General features: G+C 26.4%; 2 protein-coding genes across 2 annotated transcripts in view; both read right to left on the bottom strand.

The window, feature by feature from the left end:
* The window catches only part of trp (transient receptor potential), a 16,052-nt gene extending 9,863 nt beyond the window's left edge, over positions 1–6,189 (bottom strand). The window contains exons 1-6 of the mRNA XM_089077964.1: positions 5,957–6,189; positions 5,742–5,867; positions 4,913–5,098; positions 2,921–3,065; positions 2,519–2,614; positions 1,091–1,230 (exon numbers count right to left, since the gene is read on the bottom strand). Of these exons, the coding sequence (XP_088934090.1) occupies positions 1,091–1,230; positions 2,519–2,614; positions 2,921–3,065; positions 4,913–5,067 (536 nt within the window). The 5' untranslated portion in view covers positions 5,068–5,098; positions 5,742–5,867; positions 5,957–6,189. The remainder of the gene's footprint in view (positions 1–1,090; positions 1,231–2,518; positions 2,615–2,920; positions 3,066–4,912; positions 5,099–5,741; positions 5,868–5,956) is intronic.
* A 2,380-nt stretch (positions 6,190–8,569) lies between these two features.
* Positions 8,570–15,884, bottom strand: LOC148938334 (FMRFamide-related peptides). The gene is made up of 3 exons (XM_089078092.1): positions 15,719–15,884; positions 11,979–12,400; positions 8,570–10,205 (listed from the first exon to the last, which is right to left on the bottom strand). The coding sequence occupies exons 1-3, from the start codon at positions 15,719–15,721 to the stop codon at positions 9,998–10,000; spliced, it is 633 nt and encodes a 210-aa protein (XP_088934218.1). The 5' UTR covers positions 15,722–15,884; the 3' UTR covers positions 8,570–9,997.
* Between the last annotated feature and the right edge of the window lie 3,614 nt (positions 15,885–19,498).

The following is a 19,498-nucleotide window of genomic DNA, read 5'->3' on the forward strand; positions in this document are numbered from 1 at the left end:
AGAGAATGTTGAACTGACGAATGAACTCCGATGAGAGCGTTTACACATATGCATATCTAAACGTACATAGATACATTTATGTATACACTCATACATATATTTCTGCACACACATGAACAAATTTTCGTATTGTCTTTTTGTATCACATTAAGCGTCTAGTCTAATTTTAAAAACTCAACGTTGTTTTTTCATCTAACCTTCTAAACTAATTAGTATCAGTTTTATAGGTATAGGCTGCAAAATTTTTATATAAAACAAATACTGACGCAACTTGACTCTGGATCACATCATATTAAAGTATCAAATGATAAAAAAAGATCCAAATAATAAAAATTTTTCTCGTTTTCGATACGAAATTCATAGACACGTGTCCCTATAAATTGTATCCCTATAAATTTCAGATCTTTATCTCGATACATTCAAAAGTTATTCAAGTGCCCCGGAACTTTTAGCGGGCACTGTATAATTTTCTTTCTTCAATTTTTTTTATGTCATATTTTAATATTCACTAGTATTATATAGAAACATGAAATCTTTTAAATATTGTTACAGTGTTGAAAAGAAAACTTGTAATTTGAAATATGAATATAAATTTAAAATCGAATTAAACTTACTTTAGTATTACAAAAAGGCAACGAAAAAGTAACGAATCGTCACTTTTCAAGTAATGGTAATGATAACGCGTTATTTTTTTAAGGTAACGCTTTCACCCTGGTATCTATATATATAGGATATGTATAATGTGTGGATGCTTTCATCGGAGTTCTCTCATCTCTTTAGCATCACTCTAAAGACTGGTTATATCAATATAATTTAGTTGCGACTGTCATAAAATTTCCCCAGCATGTCACATTGTGATTACAATATAACAAAATATGTAAAAATAATGCTTTTTTATAATTTTAATTGCAAATTTTTTAAAACTATACCATGGAGCAATTTGAAAATCGGATTCAACATCCGAAACTACAGAACTATCGAAAATGACATCTCGCTCTATTAGTATTCGAAAAAAGTTATTTTTTAATAAATAATATAATAAGGTAAATTAAAAATTATTTTTGTAAAGAATATCTTAGTCTTTGTGTACCTAACATCATGAGGTGTTGGAAGAGTTGCACCACGATCTAGAAGTAGTTTTAATATTTCATAATTATTTTTATGAGCTGCTAAAATCAATGGCGTTATGTCAGATGTAAAGTTCGATGATGCATTTGCAATTTCCCAACTCTGAAATAAAATATAAAAATATTGTTTTTATTTATTAATTATTTTATTAATGTATTAGAGAACATAATAAATAAAAATTTTTAATAAATTAATATTTTAATAAATAAAAATTAAATTATGCTTATTTTGATTTTGTTTTAAGCCACTTCAAGCGGCTCGTACCGCTAGTAGCTATTGCCGTTTGAAGTAAACAATTTCTCACACGCTTATCAACGATGATCGCCGGATGGGAGTATCATATCGCGCGCTAGCATTTGCCGGTGGGCCAGGCTAATACGGTCATTTTTAAGAATTAAAAAAAATAACTCGTTAATTATTGCGAAAATTGCAAAATAGCACAGGATTTTTCGACTTCGATTCAGCTTAGCCCGCTCTATCTATTCACGAAATTAGTCCTATTACGTGTCTGGGACATCCTGTATAAGGATGAATCTTAATGGATGTGCTATTTTACCATGAGAGGAGTTACCGACTGTAATCTATTTGTTATCCATGATGGTAATTGCTTGGATCGAATATACAAATTTTTACAAATATACTTCTTATGGAAAAATTGCACAATTATGTTTTTCTATAAGAAAAATATTTTTTTACACAATATTTGTATATAAATATAAATATAATAAAAAATGAAAAATAATAACAGTAATAACATCCAGTAATAACTTCCATACCACTCTTGAGGTTCCACTTTAGGCTTTTTAAAATGGACCTTCGCCTGGAGCAATATTATGCCACATTTTTTTCTGACCTATTTTTCGGTATGTAAGGCTCAAATAGATATATTACGGTCGTATTGCGTAAGGGCACACGTAAATAAAAAAATCACATTAACGTGTGACCATTCGCAACATGTCCACAATCTATCATATTTTTATTTGTGACAAAAAATGTTATAATTATAATAATTATAATTAATGTTAATGTTATTATTATAATAATTTGTTAAGTTGTTAAATTGTTTTTAATAAGTTGTTAACTCATATTAGTTGTTAACAATAATTTGTTTGTTGTGCTAACAATTTTATTCATGACTGAAATGGTGTTAAAGAATATTTATATTTTTTTTGCATTCATTTATTAATTTTTATAACTTGTATTTAAATGTCAATTAAACAGTATCAAAAATTTTATAAAAAAATGTACATTTCACTATCACACTTTCTTCAAAAACATAAGCCGCTTTATTGTAACATTTGCGTTGCCACTGTATATCGCTACCGAAATTAATCGAAAAAAATATGACAAACTAATAGCATCAACAAACTAATAACATTATTGAACTTACATAAGGTTGTCCTGGCTTGTGTATTTTTTCCTCCCATTCCAGTAAGATCTCTACCGCTTCCACGTACTCCTCTTTAATAGCATGCAAAAGTGCATCCTGAAAGATGCGCGAATTATGGTTTTAAGTGTTTCACGCTCGTAAGCGTTAGGATATGGCTAAGATATTATAAATATTATAATGCATAGTTTATAATAACATTATTTATAACGGTTTATATTGTTTCGTACATGATGATCTAAAGTGTGAAATACATATACGCACGGAACTATTATTAGCGTATCCCGGTAGACATCGATTACGGTATATCAACGTAACGCGCATTACTAGTAATAATTAGGGGAACAGCCGTCACGCATAATTTTCATGAGAGACATCGTGCTGTTTTGACCCCACGATATTTACCTTCACTTCAATTCCCAATTCGAGTAACAGTTTGATAAGTTCAATATTTTCATTTTCAATAGCGGCTATCAGTGCCGATCGATTTAGTGGATCAACACAATTGATATTTAATATTTCCGGATGATCCTGATTCTCTTCAATTAACCTATTCAATAAATTACATGACAATTATCAATTAGATACATCCATATATATGAATATATACGAATATAAGAAAAATTAATTTATGATAATAATTACGGCAATTGTGATAACAGGAGTGATCATTGCAATATTCGTTTCATTTAAAGTGTTTCATTCATTAACAAAATTGTTTCAATTATCACACCAACAATAATTTAAAGAAGATATTTTCTCTTAATGGAAAGTTGCAGTCAAATACAATTAAGAAAAATCATTAGTTATTATAACTTTTCAATCATTTTTTAAATCTTTGTGACTAAGATTTAAATTAAAATCCTTAATTTAAATCATATTATGATGTAATTGATTTAAAATTAATTGAACAACAATATTGTTCGCTCCCTTTCCTCCTGGAATTATTTGACACAAATCTTATTTTAACTAATTAAATATTGGAATATATTTACAATTTTTCAGTTCCATTTTATTGAAAAAAAGAGATTTTTCAATTTGACTGAAGAAATCAATAGATGATAATCCATGATTTTAAAATAGTATATGCGCATATATTTTTGCTCATCTTTTTGCTTGGCCGAAAAGTTTCGTGAAAATATTATGTAATAAATAATGATACAATTTCCTCTTTAGAAAAATACAAGCTATAACATTGACTTTGAAATATGTTCATAATCCTCTATAATCTTCAAAACATATTAACTGTCATTAGATTAGGTTTATTAGAAAATAATTTATAAATAATAAAAAAATTATAAATTAAATTATAAATTAAAAATTATAAATAATAAAATTATAAATAAATTAATAATTTAATTCTTCCGTCTATTCTTTGATCTAATCTTTTTAATTTATTCAATAATTAGGTAAAATATTATTTTATTATTTTGTTCTTCAGAAATATTATTGATATTTATTTTAAAAGTAATGAATAACTATATGTAAAACATATAAAATGCATTATTTTTAAATATATATATATACAGGATGTTCCGCGAGACTTGTGCCACCGCTCGTAAAAAAATAAATGGAACTGATGATGATCATAAAACGGCAATAGCTACGCACGAGCCGCTTGAAATAAACAATTCCTCATGCGTTTATCAACAATGATAATCGGACGGGAGTATCTTACCGCGCGCTTACTTTACCGGTAGATCGGGTTAATATGATTTTTAATAATTAATATTGCGAATCACAAAATGGTATGGGACTTTTATGGTCATCTCAGTCCCATCTATTTTTTTACGAGCGGTGGCACAAGTCTCGCGGAACACTCTGTACACACACACACACACACACACACACACACACACACACACACACACACACACACACACACACACACACACACACACACACACACACACACACACACTTACTAGCTTAGAAAGGTATACATACAAATCAGTATAATAAATAAATAAATAATAAATTTTTGAATTTTAATATGGAGATTGAAACAAGAATGAATAATGGGCCTCATTTTGTGAAAAGTTATAAATTTATCTAGAACGATATAATTAATGATTAAATTTCCATACACACACACACACACACACACACACACACACACACACACATAATGATTTTTAATAAAAAATTGAATTTTTAATAAAAATATACATTTTCGCAGAATGTATAATTAATTATTAGTTATACATTTCGATTGTATTTCAAAATTTAAATTAGATCAATCTGCTTTTGTAACTGTATTTAAATAATATTTTATGCATTAATTATATAATTATGTGCGGAAGCAAGTGAAAAGTTTATCATAGAATCTAGTTTATTTTATGTCTTGTCCAGAATATCTTTACAAGGACATTAATGCGGAGAAATACTCAGGATTACCTTTTGACAGTAGCACAATCACCTCGTTCCGCGCTAAGTAGGAAATGCTTCTCGACTGGACCAAGGATATAGTCAATGGGTGCTGCTAACGATTGCACAGAAGGTGGTCTTGCCTCGTTCGATAGTAAATTTTCCTGAGATTCTGACGGATCCATTTTTCTCTAACGCATTTTCGAAAAGATATTTCTGCACATTGAGCAAAGCAAAATTGTCAAAAAATTATAACAATTTCAATTCATTTAATTTTATCAAATTTCAATAATTTTGGAATTAAAATTGTACAAAGTACTTTTTGAATTACCAATGTTTTTTTCAATTTATACGCAAAATCAAATTTTTTGATTGATTTTTGTTTAAATCGAGAATTCTACAAGATTAGGAAATTGTTCTTAAAAGGCACATATAAAGATAACAGATACAGATAACAGATAACAGGTTGAATTAAAATTTTTGTATTCTTTATATGTTTTTTCTTTTAAGTTTAACATTTAAAAATTATATACAAATAAAAATAGTTTTATAAAAAGCCAATCTATTTGACTAAATATTAACATTTTATATGAATAAACTTTATGATTTATTATTTTCAAATAATTATTTTATTTCTTAAACAACATTTTATATATTCTTTCGCTTCTCTTATTTAATTTTATTCTATAATTGTAGTAAATAAATACATTTTTATATTAAATAAAATACAATCCAAAAAAAATATTTAAGCTTCAGCTAGTTAAAAAATTTTATAAAAGAACGTAACAATATTTTGCCATATCCTTTTTTAATTTAAATCAAATTTAAAAAAGTAAAGAATTTAAAATAGTATACTTACATGATTTCTTCATATCGCTGTTAACATACTTGCGACAACGCCAGGTATAAACTGTGTAATGGTTACATTTGCGCATACGATTCTACGAAGCCTTATGATATCGTGTCAGGCGGATTGATCTTCAGCCTATGGATTAAGCACACTGGGAGGGTAAAGTGCCGCATATTGAAAAAAAGGAAAGTCGGAAAGAATAGACGGTGTTAGAAGAGACTCACTATATTGTCCAGTATTGGACGGCATTAGCATTATCACTATAGAATGTATATACATTAGACGAGAATCTTTTTTCTCTGTCCAACTCTCTAAATAATAGATCATAAGAGTTTCGTGACGAATAAAGATTAAATCCAAAGCTTGTATGATTGCCATCGACGTACTTCTGCTCATTCTTCTTCACATTTTCCGCCATCCGCATGATTATTTATCTCCCTTGGCGACGTGGTATCATTTTCATCATTTTCATGTTTAGTGCACAGTGACGCATTCGTAACAATTCGAGAAGTAAATAAAAGAAAAAATTATATACATGTATACACACACACACACACACACACACACACACACACACACACACACACACACACACACACACACAAGTGTGCGTGTGTGCGCGCGCGCGCGCGTGTGTATGTGTGGTAAGGTTTATAGGTCAATAGTTTATGATATTTTATATTTTATTTTAGCATCTTCTGACATAAGATATAAAATATAATAAATTGTCATAAATTATTAATTTTTTGATAACGGCATTTTAATAATTTTGTACGTCGAATGAGATGAATCGATTGATGTAAAGAAGCATGTAGTTGTTTTAAAAGAAATACTATGTATATGTATATAGATGTTTCTTAAATAGCATTTATTAATTTAGCGGTATTTCTTATTAAAAATTAAGTTGAAAAGTCCTGAATCAGTGTTTCCTATAATGATTAATAAAATATTGAAGGGAGATTAAACATGTCATTCAACTGTTACGTTTCTCGAATCCGTAAGTAAGCAGCCGTAGTTGCGAACAAAGAAATGATTTATTAGAAATAAATGATTTAAAAATGATTTATTAAATTTATTTAATTAAATTTTAAAAAGTAATAGACGCTGAAGATCTCGACGTATTTGCTATAAATCCCCATTGGCCAATAAATAATTTGTTATTGAAAATTAAAGTAAGTTTTTATACATATTTTATTCTCTTTGTCGAGTGTATATGTGTATATGTAATATTGTATTAAAATATTAATTTATCCTTATGTAGAATTAAAGAAATGTAGTATTTATGTAATAACAAAAAAAAAGATTTATATAATTTAAATCTTTCGTTTTTTATTATTATATATTGATTGTTATAATCCAACATAAATCATAAAATAAAAAATCAGAAACAGCAATAGTTTGACTACCCTTAATCTAATCTATACAAGCTGATTACATCATTAATATTTCATACAACATCTTAAAGCTGAAAACAATAATGGTAAAGATAAATTAATGTGTATGTGTGTGTGTGTGTGTGTGTGTGTGTGTGTGTGTGTGTGTATGAAAATGCATTAAAAATATAAGAGGATAAAAAGAAAGTTAATTATAAATAAAGAAAATAACAAAATACTGCAAATTGTGAATCTCATTGCAAAGAGATAAAAATGAGAACTATTTGAATATGACAAGCAAATAATTACAACATTAACGCAAAAGATATTATATTATTGTTAATAACAGAAAATAACAGACAAAGTGTTTTAAGTTTTTTGTTGGGATAATGGGTTTGTTGAATAATACAACATAATATTGATACATAACATTTGTATACAAACTATTTACAAATTATTAGTTATTGTTTGTAATTTGAGGCTGAATTATTTATCTAATTTTTTTTTAGGAAAAAATTGAAAACGTAAAATTTTATAAGTTATCAGATTAAAGATAATATTTTTAATCAGTATTTTATTGTATCAGTATTATGATTTGGATAAGACAGTGCTTTATAAAAAGGTTCATTCACGAATAGGTTCATGAGTTAGGTTGAGTCGCAGGTATTAAGAGTAAAGAAAAAGAGAGAAAAAGAAATAAGAAAGTTCACTCTTTTAATAAATTGAAAAATAAGATAAGATAACAACTGACGGGACAATAGGATAGATGTTATCAAAGATGTTGTCAGAGATATTATCAGTAAAAAGCCTACATCCAGCCACTTTGTTTCTATTTAATTATGTAGGTATGTATTAAATTTACATATATTATAAGAACAATATAGGTTAGAACAATGTATGCATTTTGATATATGATATATTTTTATAACACTTATCGTAAACTTGGGCTGGATCCAACAGTCGATCATATTGTTTATGCAACATGCAAGACTTATAACAAATTCGATTGGATGTATGTAAAAGACAATCGTATAAAGACAGACACAATAGCGATTTAAGTAACTCATTAATAATATTCATGTACTTAATGTTATAATGCTTAACAGAAAATTATATAATTATATAAAAAAAATCAATTTTAAAATATATTTATTCGAATGTATCTATTTATGAGAATATTATGAGAATTATGGGAATTAAAAATTTAATTTTATAAGAGCGACAAATTAAACAGGAAAGAAAAGACTGGTAATATTGCATCAATTTTTACAAAAAATAATGAAAATATTCTCTATCGTATTTATAAATAACAAACAAATATTTTAATTTCTATCCGGGCGATAATTTTTTTGGAAGAATTTTCAAATCTTCAAAATATACGAAAGATGATGAAAAGGTATAAAATAAAATATTATGTACAAAATTGGATAAAAATATATCTGGTTATAAAAATGTCAACCAATATTATATGCATAACATATTATTTAATAACACCTTGTAATCCAAAAATTCAAAAATTAGCAATTAATTTATTTTTAGCCTGTAATTTATATTTTCACTCAGACGTTCTAATAGCAACGCTTTTATGCCATGCTTATGCACTTAATACATTTAATAAATAATAGATGACTTTTGGCATATAAAAAGTGCTATTAGTGCATCCAATTGAATTGCTGTTACCGTGCTATAAACAGGACAGAAAGAATGCGCACGATTACAATTTGAATTTACAATTATATCAATGATGTTTTAGGTTATCAATGATAAATTTTCAAATTTTATATGTACATTAAATAAATAGTGAGGCAGGTGGATGTACAACGTGTTACCCGATATGAGATTTACCGCACGACATTCACTATCAGCTTGTGATGACGCTGATAAACATATAGTGCTTAATAAAATAAAGTAAAGTAATCATATGTATAGCTCTTTTTTAGAAAAATGAGTTTAAAAATATATTTGATATTTACCTTTCTAGGAGATAAGATGAGAAAAATAGAATAATTATACAAAAAAATTATTTATAATCTTTTAGCTATAAAAATATTTTATTACAAACAATATAGACATTTGCAATAACAAAACAAAAACAAGAAAAATTATAAATAAAATTATAAATAAATTGATTTTTATTTCCCGCTGATGACAGATCTTTATGGAATAGATAACAGATTTCTGATAACGTAAATAATAATAAAATAATATATTACAGATAAATTTTTACTTTATTTTTTAAATTTTACTTAGCAATTTAAAAAAAATTTTTTTCATAGATGGTAGTTAAAAAAAGGTAGTTATATCTAATTGTTTCATTCTGTTATGTAACATATAAAATAATTATGTAACATATAAAAGTCATATATAAAAGTTAATACAAGAGATAGAAAAATAATCAAATATATATAGCAAGTAAAATATAAGTAGTGAAAAAATCTTAATCTTATATGTAAAGTTAATGCAATTCAATTTAATTTCTGTTCGTCATAAAAATCATAGTAACGAATTTTCAAATATAAAAATATAAAAATAAATATAAAAATAAAATATAAACGTTTATTATCAATATATAATCAACGTTTTTTAACAAATTCACTTATCTTGGCAAAGGAACAAGAAATAAAAGCAAAGTTTCTCTAAACAATTTTCTTTTTTTATAATATTGCAACAAATTTCGATTTGTTTAACATGTTAATCTGTTTAAGTACAAACAAGCTGATAGTAAAGCGATCCGGTCGTCATCTTAAAGCCAAATGCGTTTCGGTCATGGCGATCAAATCAGTCCGACAAATTGGAGCATTACGAGTCCTCGTTGATATCCGGCATCGAATCTGCACAATGAATCCGCATGGAACGATCTCGGATTTCAGACGAGTTCGAATAATAGCAAGTTCATTCGCGTCTATTTGGACCGCCTTGACTTCCAGAGATATCCAAACTGATCTCGCCAGTTATCTTATTTAAGCCATTGCAAAGACGAAGCAACCTTGATACGTCCGGATGTAATTCCGCGTCGCTGACAACACCATTCGACACAAGGGCCGAACACACGGCAGATAAATCGAGATCGGCCGGGACAACTTGTACATTACGACCAAACCTGTTTCAAACAAAAATTATTTATTTTTATTATTTTTAAAAATATTTTTTGCATTCTTAATCATTTTAAAACTATTGATAATTTATCGATCTATGAGAAGTTTCGATATAATTTCAGAATAGAAGAAAAAAACAAGAGAATCTTAAAGTAAATAAAAAAAAATTATTAGCACACACACACACACACACACACACACACACACACACACACACACACACACACACACACACACAAAAGAGAATTTTAATATGGTACAGATGATTTCTGAGATCATTAAATTTTTCTCTAAAAACAAAAATTGTTTTATTAAAAATCTTATTAATTTAATATTTAATTAATTCACAATCATAAATTTTTGTAACATTTATAAATTAAATATAATTTACTCCTATAACTTACTCTTAATTATTAATATAAGTTACATTTATTTGTTTTACTCTCGATAACTTCTACCGTTTTATTTTCTATTTATATTTTATATTTTCTATTTATCGTCTACTTTATTTAAATAAATGTGTGTGTAGTGTGCGTGCGTGCGTATGCATGCGTGTATGGAGAAGATGTGCACATACATATATCTTGAATTTAAATGTCAAAACTTTAGAAATTTATGTTTTTGCTTAGTTTTAGAGAAAATCAAAAATCAAAAATTAATAAATCTGCGTACGATTCAGTTTGCAAATATAAATCTTTTCTAATAAAAGTTATTTTAAATTGTTGATCAAAATGTATTTATATATTAATTGGTATTTACATTAATATCTACAATTCAAAAAACATTTTGAGACATTTTATCGACATATTCTTGAATGTATGTGATAAAGAAAAACTTTTTTATTTATTTGTATAGTTTAAGAAAAAAATTACACATTTATCACTTTCGAACACGTCATGGTCTAATAAGATCAGAATGAAAAAAGAAATCCCTTAAGATAGATATTTCTTTATAGTTTGAAATTCAAATTTTTCAGAGACAAAGCTTGTAGTTAGAAAAATGTTTTTTTTTTTTTTTTAATTTAGAATTTTTTTAAAATTCTTTTTACACAAATTTTCTTGATCAATAACAAATCATTTTACATATTCTCACTTTCAATATCATTCGAATCACACAAGAGTGCTCCTCTTTAAAATGTCACAGAGTAATTTAGATAAAAGCGAGATAATGCATTAAATATAACGGGGAAAAATGATCATGTTATGCGTGTGTGTTGAACTTTTCAGTATCATGACGTAGAAAGAAAGCAACAATGGGCGAATACGGGTCTCCAGTGAATCTGTTATGCCTTTGCGTCACCGTCCATTTCTCTCCTTTAGAGTCTTTTCCAAGAAACGCGGTACGTACAAGTATTACGCGTCGCTTGAACGTTGCCGGTATACCTTCTGTCATACCTTTCACGCGCGTGTTATTTCAGTAATGTTACGATAAATAATAATAACAATGTCGCATTTGCTTGATATTTTACGGTCGTATATTACGTACTACACTTGCATTTTCGTTGTCGTTGTCAATCATGCATAACACAAAAATTGCTTCGACAAAATTTACTAACATTTTAAAATTTATCAACATTTAATAATGTCTTAAAAAATGCCATGCAGGCTGATATAAACCGTAATATTACTAATTCCGTAAATATTACTTTATTATTTTGTAAACATTGCTAGAAAATATAGCATATAGCGTATCAGACATCTATCATTGATTTTTAATGAGAGTTCATCAAGATGCACTCCAATATAAAGGATTAAAGATGTATATAATAGAATCATTACCTGATGAAATTAAGATCGTTTCGTCCGCGTTTGAGTTGTTCACTATTAGTAGAAGTAGCCTTAAAGGAGCGACCGAATCTGATGACAATGTCCGGCGATTTCCACCGAGGATGTCTACTAACTTTTGAATTAGTTTCATCGTCGAAAGCAGAATTATCGACACTGTTGAACGGGGCAGGTTGACTGCGTCCGAACCTGATGAAAGAAGAACCCATAGTACTGCGTCTTTCTTTAGACTCAGCGTCCTCTGCGTCCTCTTTACGATCCTCGATACCGTGTCTCTTTATCATGTATTCAAATTCGTTTGGTGATTCTTTAAAGATTCTTAGGCTACTGTCATCTTTTAATGGCATTAGCACCGAGGAAGACACGAGCATCAAATTGCTAAGGAATGCTATCGCATTGAAAGCCCAGAGCGTAATCTGCAATTAAAAATTATTGTTAAAATTGTATATACATATATCGCATGCATGTTCCTTTTTAATTTACGCGTATTATCATTTTCATCGAATTTGCCTATTATCCTTTACACATCACATTCCATAATTATATTACCATATAATATTTTCATAAAAATTGTAATTTCCTATCTTTATAATTAGATTGTTTATTTTATTTTTTATTTGTGCTTTAAATGTTTGTAAAAAGTACTTAAAAAATTTTTAAAAGCTATTAAGCTATTTATAATTTAAAAGTTTTATTATTTGTTTATTTCTTAAAAAAATAAATATTAAAATAAAATTTTCTTAAGTAATTTGGAAAGTACTTTCCTTTGTCACCGTACATACACGCACGCGCGCGCGCGCACCACACACACACACACACACACACACACACACACACACACACACACACAAACATTTATTTAAACAAAATAGACGATATCGATAGTAAAACAAGTAACTTTAAATAAATTATAAGTAAGTGTTACATATTAATAATTTTAAAAGTAAGTTTAGAAGTTAATTATATTTTATTTATAAATGTTACAAAAATGTATGATTATGGATTAATTAACTATTAATTAACAAAATTTTTAATAAAATTATTGATGTTTTTAGAAAAAAATTTTGTGATCTTAGAAATTATCTATACTATATCAATATGGCATTTTCTTATACAAACTCTAAAAAAAATAATTAAAGAAGTTATTAAAAATGAAATATACGTTATGTCACGTATAAATATATATATAAATACTATATAGATTTACTATATCACATATTTATGCATAGTTAAAATTATAAATTTGTAGAGTTACCAAGTAATTTTGTCCAATAACGTGCAATTAACTTATTGAGATCTAGAATTATGAAATGCAACAAGATTGTTGTCCGATGTCAGTCAATAAATTATATCGGCGTCTTATTATCTGTATTAATACTCTGTGAACAATATCACAGCATACTGAGCAAGATTAATGTAATGCCTTATATTACTTTAATTAACTCTGTACGCGACTGCCCTTCATAATCACGTCGCCCACAAACTTGTTACATGTATTGTTAAAAACCTGCAGATTTACCGTGTCTTACGGGAAATAAGTATTAATGTGATCGTTGATGGCCAAATTCTCTTCTTAATTAGCTAACCTTTATTGTTATTTTGTGTAAATTGTATTAAGTATTAGCATTAATACTTAGATTTCTTATCGCATTTCGTTGCGTTATACGCAACATTAAAGATTAATAGTTGACTCTTTAATAATTAATGATTAAAAATAAGAAATTTTTTGCGAGTTGTGAGTAAATAACAAAATCAGATTTTTTAATAATTGGATATATGACATAATCACGAATTGTAATTTTTAAAGCGCACATATACGTGATTGATTAATATACAATAATCACAATAATATATAAACATATTAATTTTGCAGATTGAATCCTTTCCTCTCTCTGTCTTTTTCTCCCTTTTCTCTCTCCTTTTTCTTTAAAACGGAACAAACTATGTATATTTTAAATTAAAAACTTATATATTTTCATTTTTATTTCTTTTTATTGTTTTTTGAAAGATATAAAAACTTTATTATATAATAATATCGCATGTAAAAAATTTTTTAATTTTAAAATCTTTTTGCTATCAATATTTCACTAATATTAATATATTAATCTATTAATATATTAAATTATATTTTTTATTTATACACTATTAATACTTATGATAAAAAAATTGTATAAAGTAATACATATTTAAATTAATTTGAAGTAAATTTTAACAAAATTGTAATTTAACTTTTAATTTAAAAATATTAAATATTAAAATTTGTAAAATATTGTAATAGATAATAATTTTTTAGTATAATAATAGTATAATAATAGTATAATAATTTTTTAAAAAGATTTAATTAAGAAAGAATTTATCATAATATCAAAATTGACATTCTTTCACAACATTAAATGTATAGAAAATGCAATTTCATACTTTGAACATTATTAAATTATTAATTAATGAAATATTTAACAAATATAAAGATTATGTAATTTCAACCAAAAATTGAATTAAGAGTATAATAAAACATTTTTAGTAAATTATAACATATTTTTACGTTTTATTTAATGTCGACCTTTGAAAATGAAATAGTAATGTCCTTTTACATTGCCATCGAATTGTTTCCGAAAGGTAATAAGATATAACAATCAATATCAAAAATTTTTGTCTATAGATTAATACATTGATATTGTTAAATTTAAAGTTAATATAAAAATGTTCAGAATAAGAAGAAGCTATGATAAATTTAATCGACAAAATTAAATAGGATAAATTTGTGGAAAACTGTAAAGGACTGTACGAGATTCTCCATGTCACATCAATAGTGAGAAGATGTGGGTTCAGGGTAAGGCAGTTAAATGAAAATGGAAATTAGCTAAAATAATAGGAAAGTATATCTCAATATCACACAGAGGCAAAAAGTCGTGTAAAGAAACAACAAAGGATTTATTACAAAGACTGGCGACAAACTTGGTGAAGGACGGAAAAATCCATTACTTTTGTAGAATTTTTTTATATATTATTTTTATTTTTCAAGTAAAATTTTTTGAAAATGCGAAAGCATTTATATATAACAAAATCGTATTTATTAAATAAAGTCAAAAGCAATTTTTGTTATTTAAAATAGTGAATTTCAATCACATTTTCTTCTAAAAATTTTTCAATTCTTTTTAAGACTTTTTAAGATTACTACGTTACTAATACTAATAATTTTAAATAAAATTTAAAAAAAACAACAAGTTTTAAATTTATCTAATAATCTTGTTAAATAAAAAAAAAATAAAATTTATAAGTTTTTTCTTCTTTCTCTCTCTCTCTCTCTCTCTCTCTCTCTCTCTCTCCCTCTCTTTCTCTCTCTTTTTGTCTTCATTTCCTTAATATACACAATACTTCTTACATGTAAATTAAATTATATAAAATATTATTTATTAAGATTTGTAAATTATTATTCAATAAAAACAATTATAATCTACATAAAATAAAATACCAAATAATAAAATATTATATAAAATATCTAATAATATTTAATATGCGAAAATTAAAACAATATCTCTTTTTTTTGATTAGTATTAAATATTAAAGATTATTCGATTGCTTGCTACATTTTTTTATTCATCATCAGCAATGAATCGAAGTAACAGTTCAGATTGATTACTCTCCAATTTACTTAAAAAATTTTATGAAAATTTCATTCACTGAACAATCATTGAAAGATTTTGCACTCACTCACAATAACAATTAACACTCACCATTCTGTCGATTTATCGACTTTTTGTTGTGCAGGATACTTGGAAAGTGAAATCGCGATGATAAGTGTCAAAATAGAGAGAATGTGATACGATGAATAGCAGCGGCGTGGTTTGCGGCGAGGTTTGGTAGTGGTTGGTGGTGAAATGGGTGTTCAGGGTTGGCGATGATACCTTTTATATAGAGACACCCTCGGCGCGCATATTCTCCTCCCCCCCCCTCCCTCTATCTCTACGCGTTAGTCCTGTCTTGTCGTGGAGCGAGGAGGAGATAGTCTCACCTGAGTTATGATTGGCCGGAGCGTACAACACGATACCTCTACATTATTTTGATTCAATTACACCGCTACCACCAGCTACCGACCTACGTAATCTCCTATATTATTTATGACTCTTGGCGAATAATAATCATAGAAGCGAATGTGTGTGAGAGGATTTTCTTCGTTGCCATCATCAACAACAATGTTAACGCCGATCTTTCTATCTTTTCCTTTTTTTCCATCTATCTATTTATCTTAGCATCTATTTAGCAACAAGAAGTAACTTATCAGACATAGAAACAAACATATAACAAATACAATCAATTGAACTTCGATTTGTTTCATAAATGCCAAACGAAATGCAACAGGTAGAACATTTTTTTGATAGCTTATAACTATTTTTACATGGTCATGTTTCTTCATGAGAGAACGCGATAGAAAAATGATAAAATATACGTGTGTATTACGTGTATTATTAGTTGTACAAAGATCACACATCAGAAAATCTTCATGCAAGAAGTATACAATGTCTGATTTACGTCGATTTTAATTTTTGATTAACGATTTATACACTGGAGAAGTTGGGATAGTTCTGAAAACACGTAAAATGCATTATGCGCGAACTTCTGTTTCTACTATGGTAATCTGGAAAGATAGTTTTCAATCCGAGTTTCCAATAAAAAATATAAAGCTTTTAACTTTTAACACGCTCACGCATATACAGATACCAGCCATACTTTGCTATAACTTCGTAACGTAAGCTAATTTTTTATTTTGAATTTTCACATGTAAACATTACAATAAATACACACATATGCATGTGCGTGCGATGATTGCAATAATTACGTATTATTTTTGCAATGAATCAATGTAAATTTTGATTAATGTTATAATTGTTTATAAAATAAACGTAACTATTTATAAATAAATAAATGCTACTTCTGATTATTCGTTTTTCTTCAGATTTTTTTCTAAACATAATTGTTTTGCTTGTTTTGGTTCATTCAATGGACATTTTTTTCAATTCTTTTTATTCTTTTATATCTATATACTTTATATACTTTATATACACTTTATGTACTTTTAAGTTTATAAAAAAAATTTGTATTATTTCAAATAAAAAGTTCATAGAAATTTTAAACGATTTCTCTCTGTATACGTGTATGGATATGTGTAAATGCATATGCATATGTGGATATGGGCGCGTGTGTTACCTGTATACATACGTGTGTGTGTGTGTGTGTGTGTGTGTGTGTGTGTGTGTGTGTGTGTGTGTGTGTGTGTGTATTTTGTGAATATTTAAAACGTTTCAAATTTTCAAATATAAAATTGTTATAGTAAATTGTTATAGTAAGTCTGTGTAAAAGAATAAAAATTAAAAATAAACGATTTTAATAATAACAAAGTGAAACAATATTATTTTGAAATATTCAAAGGACTTTCAAAATTTTCGAAATGTTCAAGACATTCAAAAATATTTTTGTTCATGGAACAATTTAAAATTTTTATTATATATTTAGAATTCAATATGTTTGAACTCTATTATAAATTCTGTTTTTATTTTCTAATTAAATAATAATTCATTTACTAATGGAATGTTCCGTTTTTGACATCATCATAAGGAAGTGAATTAATAATTTGTTTTCTATATTTAAAAAATATTATAAAGAAATTATTATAAAAATATTAGTGCGCGCACAGTAAACATCACATAGTATAAAAAATATAATAAAGAAATAAATAGATTAAGATAAAAAATAGAATAAATAATAAATGAGCAAATTTTGCATTTATTAATAATGAAAAAATTAAAAATACAATGAATATACATATATTTTATTTCTATCGTAATACTTAATAATCTATTAATTGATTTATTAAATTTTATTAATATTTCAATGATAAATCGATCCTTACATTGATGTACTTACATTCATTTTATATCCATATTTTACTACGTATTAAATGTTATAAAATGTTATAAAATATCAATATATTTATGCAAATGAGAGAACAGAGAAAAGTCTGCAAAACATTATATGATATATATATATATATATATATATATATATATATTTTTAAAAATAAGTTGGATATTAAATATTAATAGAAAGGTCATATTCATAACATTACAAGAAAGTTGATGTCTTTTTAATGACAAGTTCTTTACCTAATTTTAAATCCTAATTTTAAATTTTCCAAAGTAAGTTTTAAAGTAACACTAATTACTGAAACACTAATTACTATCAAGTTATAAGCAATAAAAAGGAAAGCTTTGAAGCTTTTAAAGAAAGCAATGTAATAGAAAGCAAAATAATAGAAATATATTTATAATAATAAAAACATATTTCTATAATAGAAACAATTTTAGCTTTAGTTTTTTAGTTAAAGTTCAGTGGAATTTAAGTTTTATAAACTTAATTATAGAAATATATAATGTTAAAAATTGAGGAATATGTTGCGATAACTGATTTTAATATTTCTACCGAGAAAGTCAATTTTAAATAAACTGAACTAAATGAACTGATCTGAAATTTTTTAATTCTTCTATAATATAATAACGGACAAACTCACAAAATGATATAAAATCATATAATATAAAATTAATATAATATATGTATAATATAATATATTAACATAAATTACGTTTTATAATATATTTATAATTCTAAAAAATAATTAAATAAAAATTTTACAATACTTGAGATATCTTGAATCAGCATTAAAGTAAAGAAACTCTTATAAATTAAACTAATTTCTTCTCATAAAATATTTATATGTATATATAAGAGACAAGGAAAGCGGATAAGTAATAGTTATTCTTTAGTGGAAAACGTTGCCTGCACAGAAGATCAGTGTAGCCATACTCCATTGCATAAGCTCGTATTCAAGTTTAATATTAGCGTAAAGATTGTTCCCCTATTCTCGATATCGACTGTTGCATAAACGCACGTAATTCATACTCGTTACTGTAGGATGTAACAAAGTAACAAGATCTACATGTGCTATTGCTTTGCATTAGTAAACATTTTTTTAATAGTGCTTGTTTCGCTAAATATTTTCAATATTGTTTTAATAAAATATCTTATATCATGTTTAAATTATTTTCTTCAAAAAAAGAAAATTTTTAGACACACACACACACACACACACACACACACACACACACACACACACACACATTTATCTTTTGGACAAAACTGTTTCAAGAATTACTGTTTAAAGAACTAGTGATAAATTCATATGTCTTTTAATGTTCTTAATTACTTTTTATAAAACTTGTAAGATTTTTTATCGAAAGTCTTTTTTCTGTGCAGAAAATTATAACTTTATCTGTGCAAAAAATCTATTTTATAGAAAACTTTCCATATTGAAAGGTGAATTTATTATCATTTTTACAAAAAACTTTGATATCGAAATTATCAGCTTGTAATCCTATAAAAATAAAAAGAGAATCTTATAAAAGCGAAAAAGATTTTATCAATAAATCAAAAACACTAACTTGCAATTATTAATAAAATCT

Source organism: Pogonomyrmex barbatus, unplaced genomic scaffold (assembly GCF_055798465.1).
Source record: "Pogonomyrmex barbatus isolate J1 unplaced genomic scaffold, ASM5579846v1 scaffold1, whole genome shotgun sequence".
In the NCBI taxonomy this organism is placed as follows: domain Eukaryota; kingdom Metazoa; phylum Arthropoda; class Insecta; order Hymenoptera; family Formicidae; genus Pogonomyrmex; species Pogonomyrmex barbatus.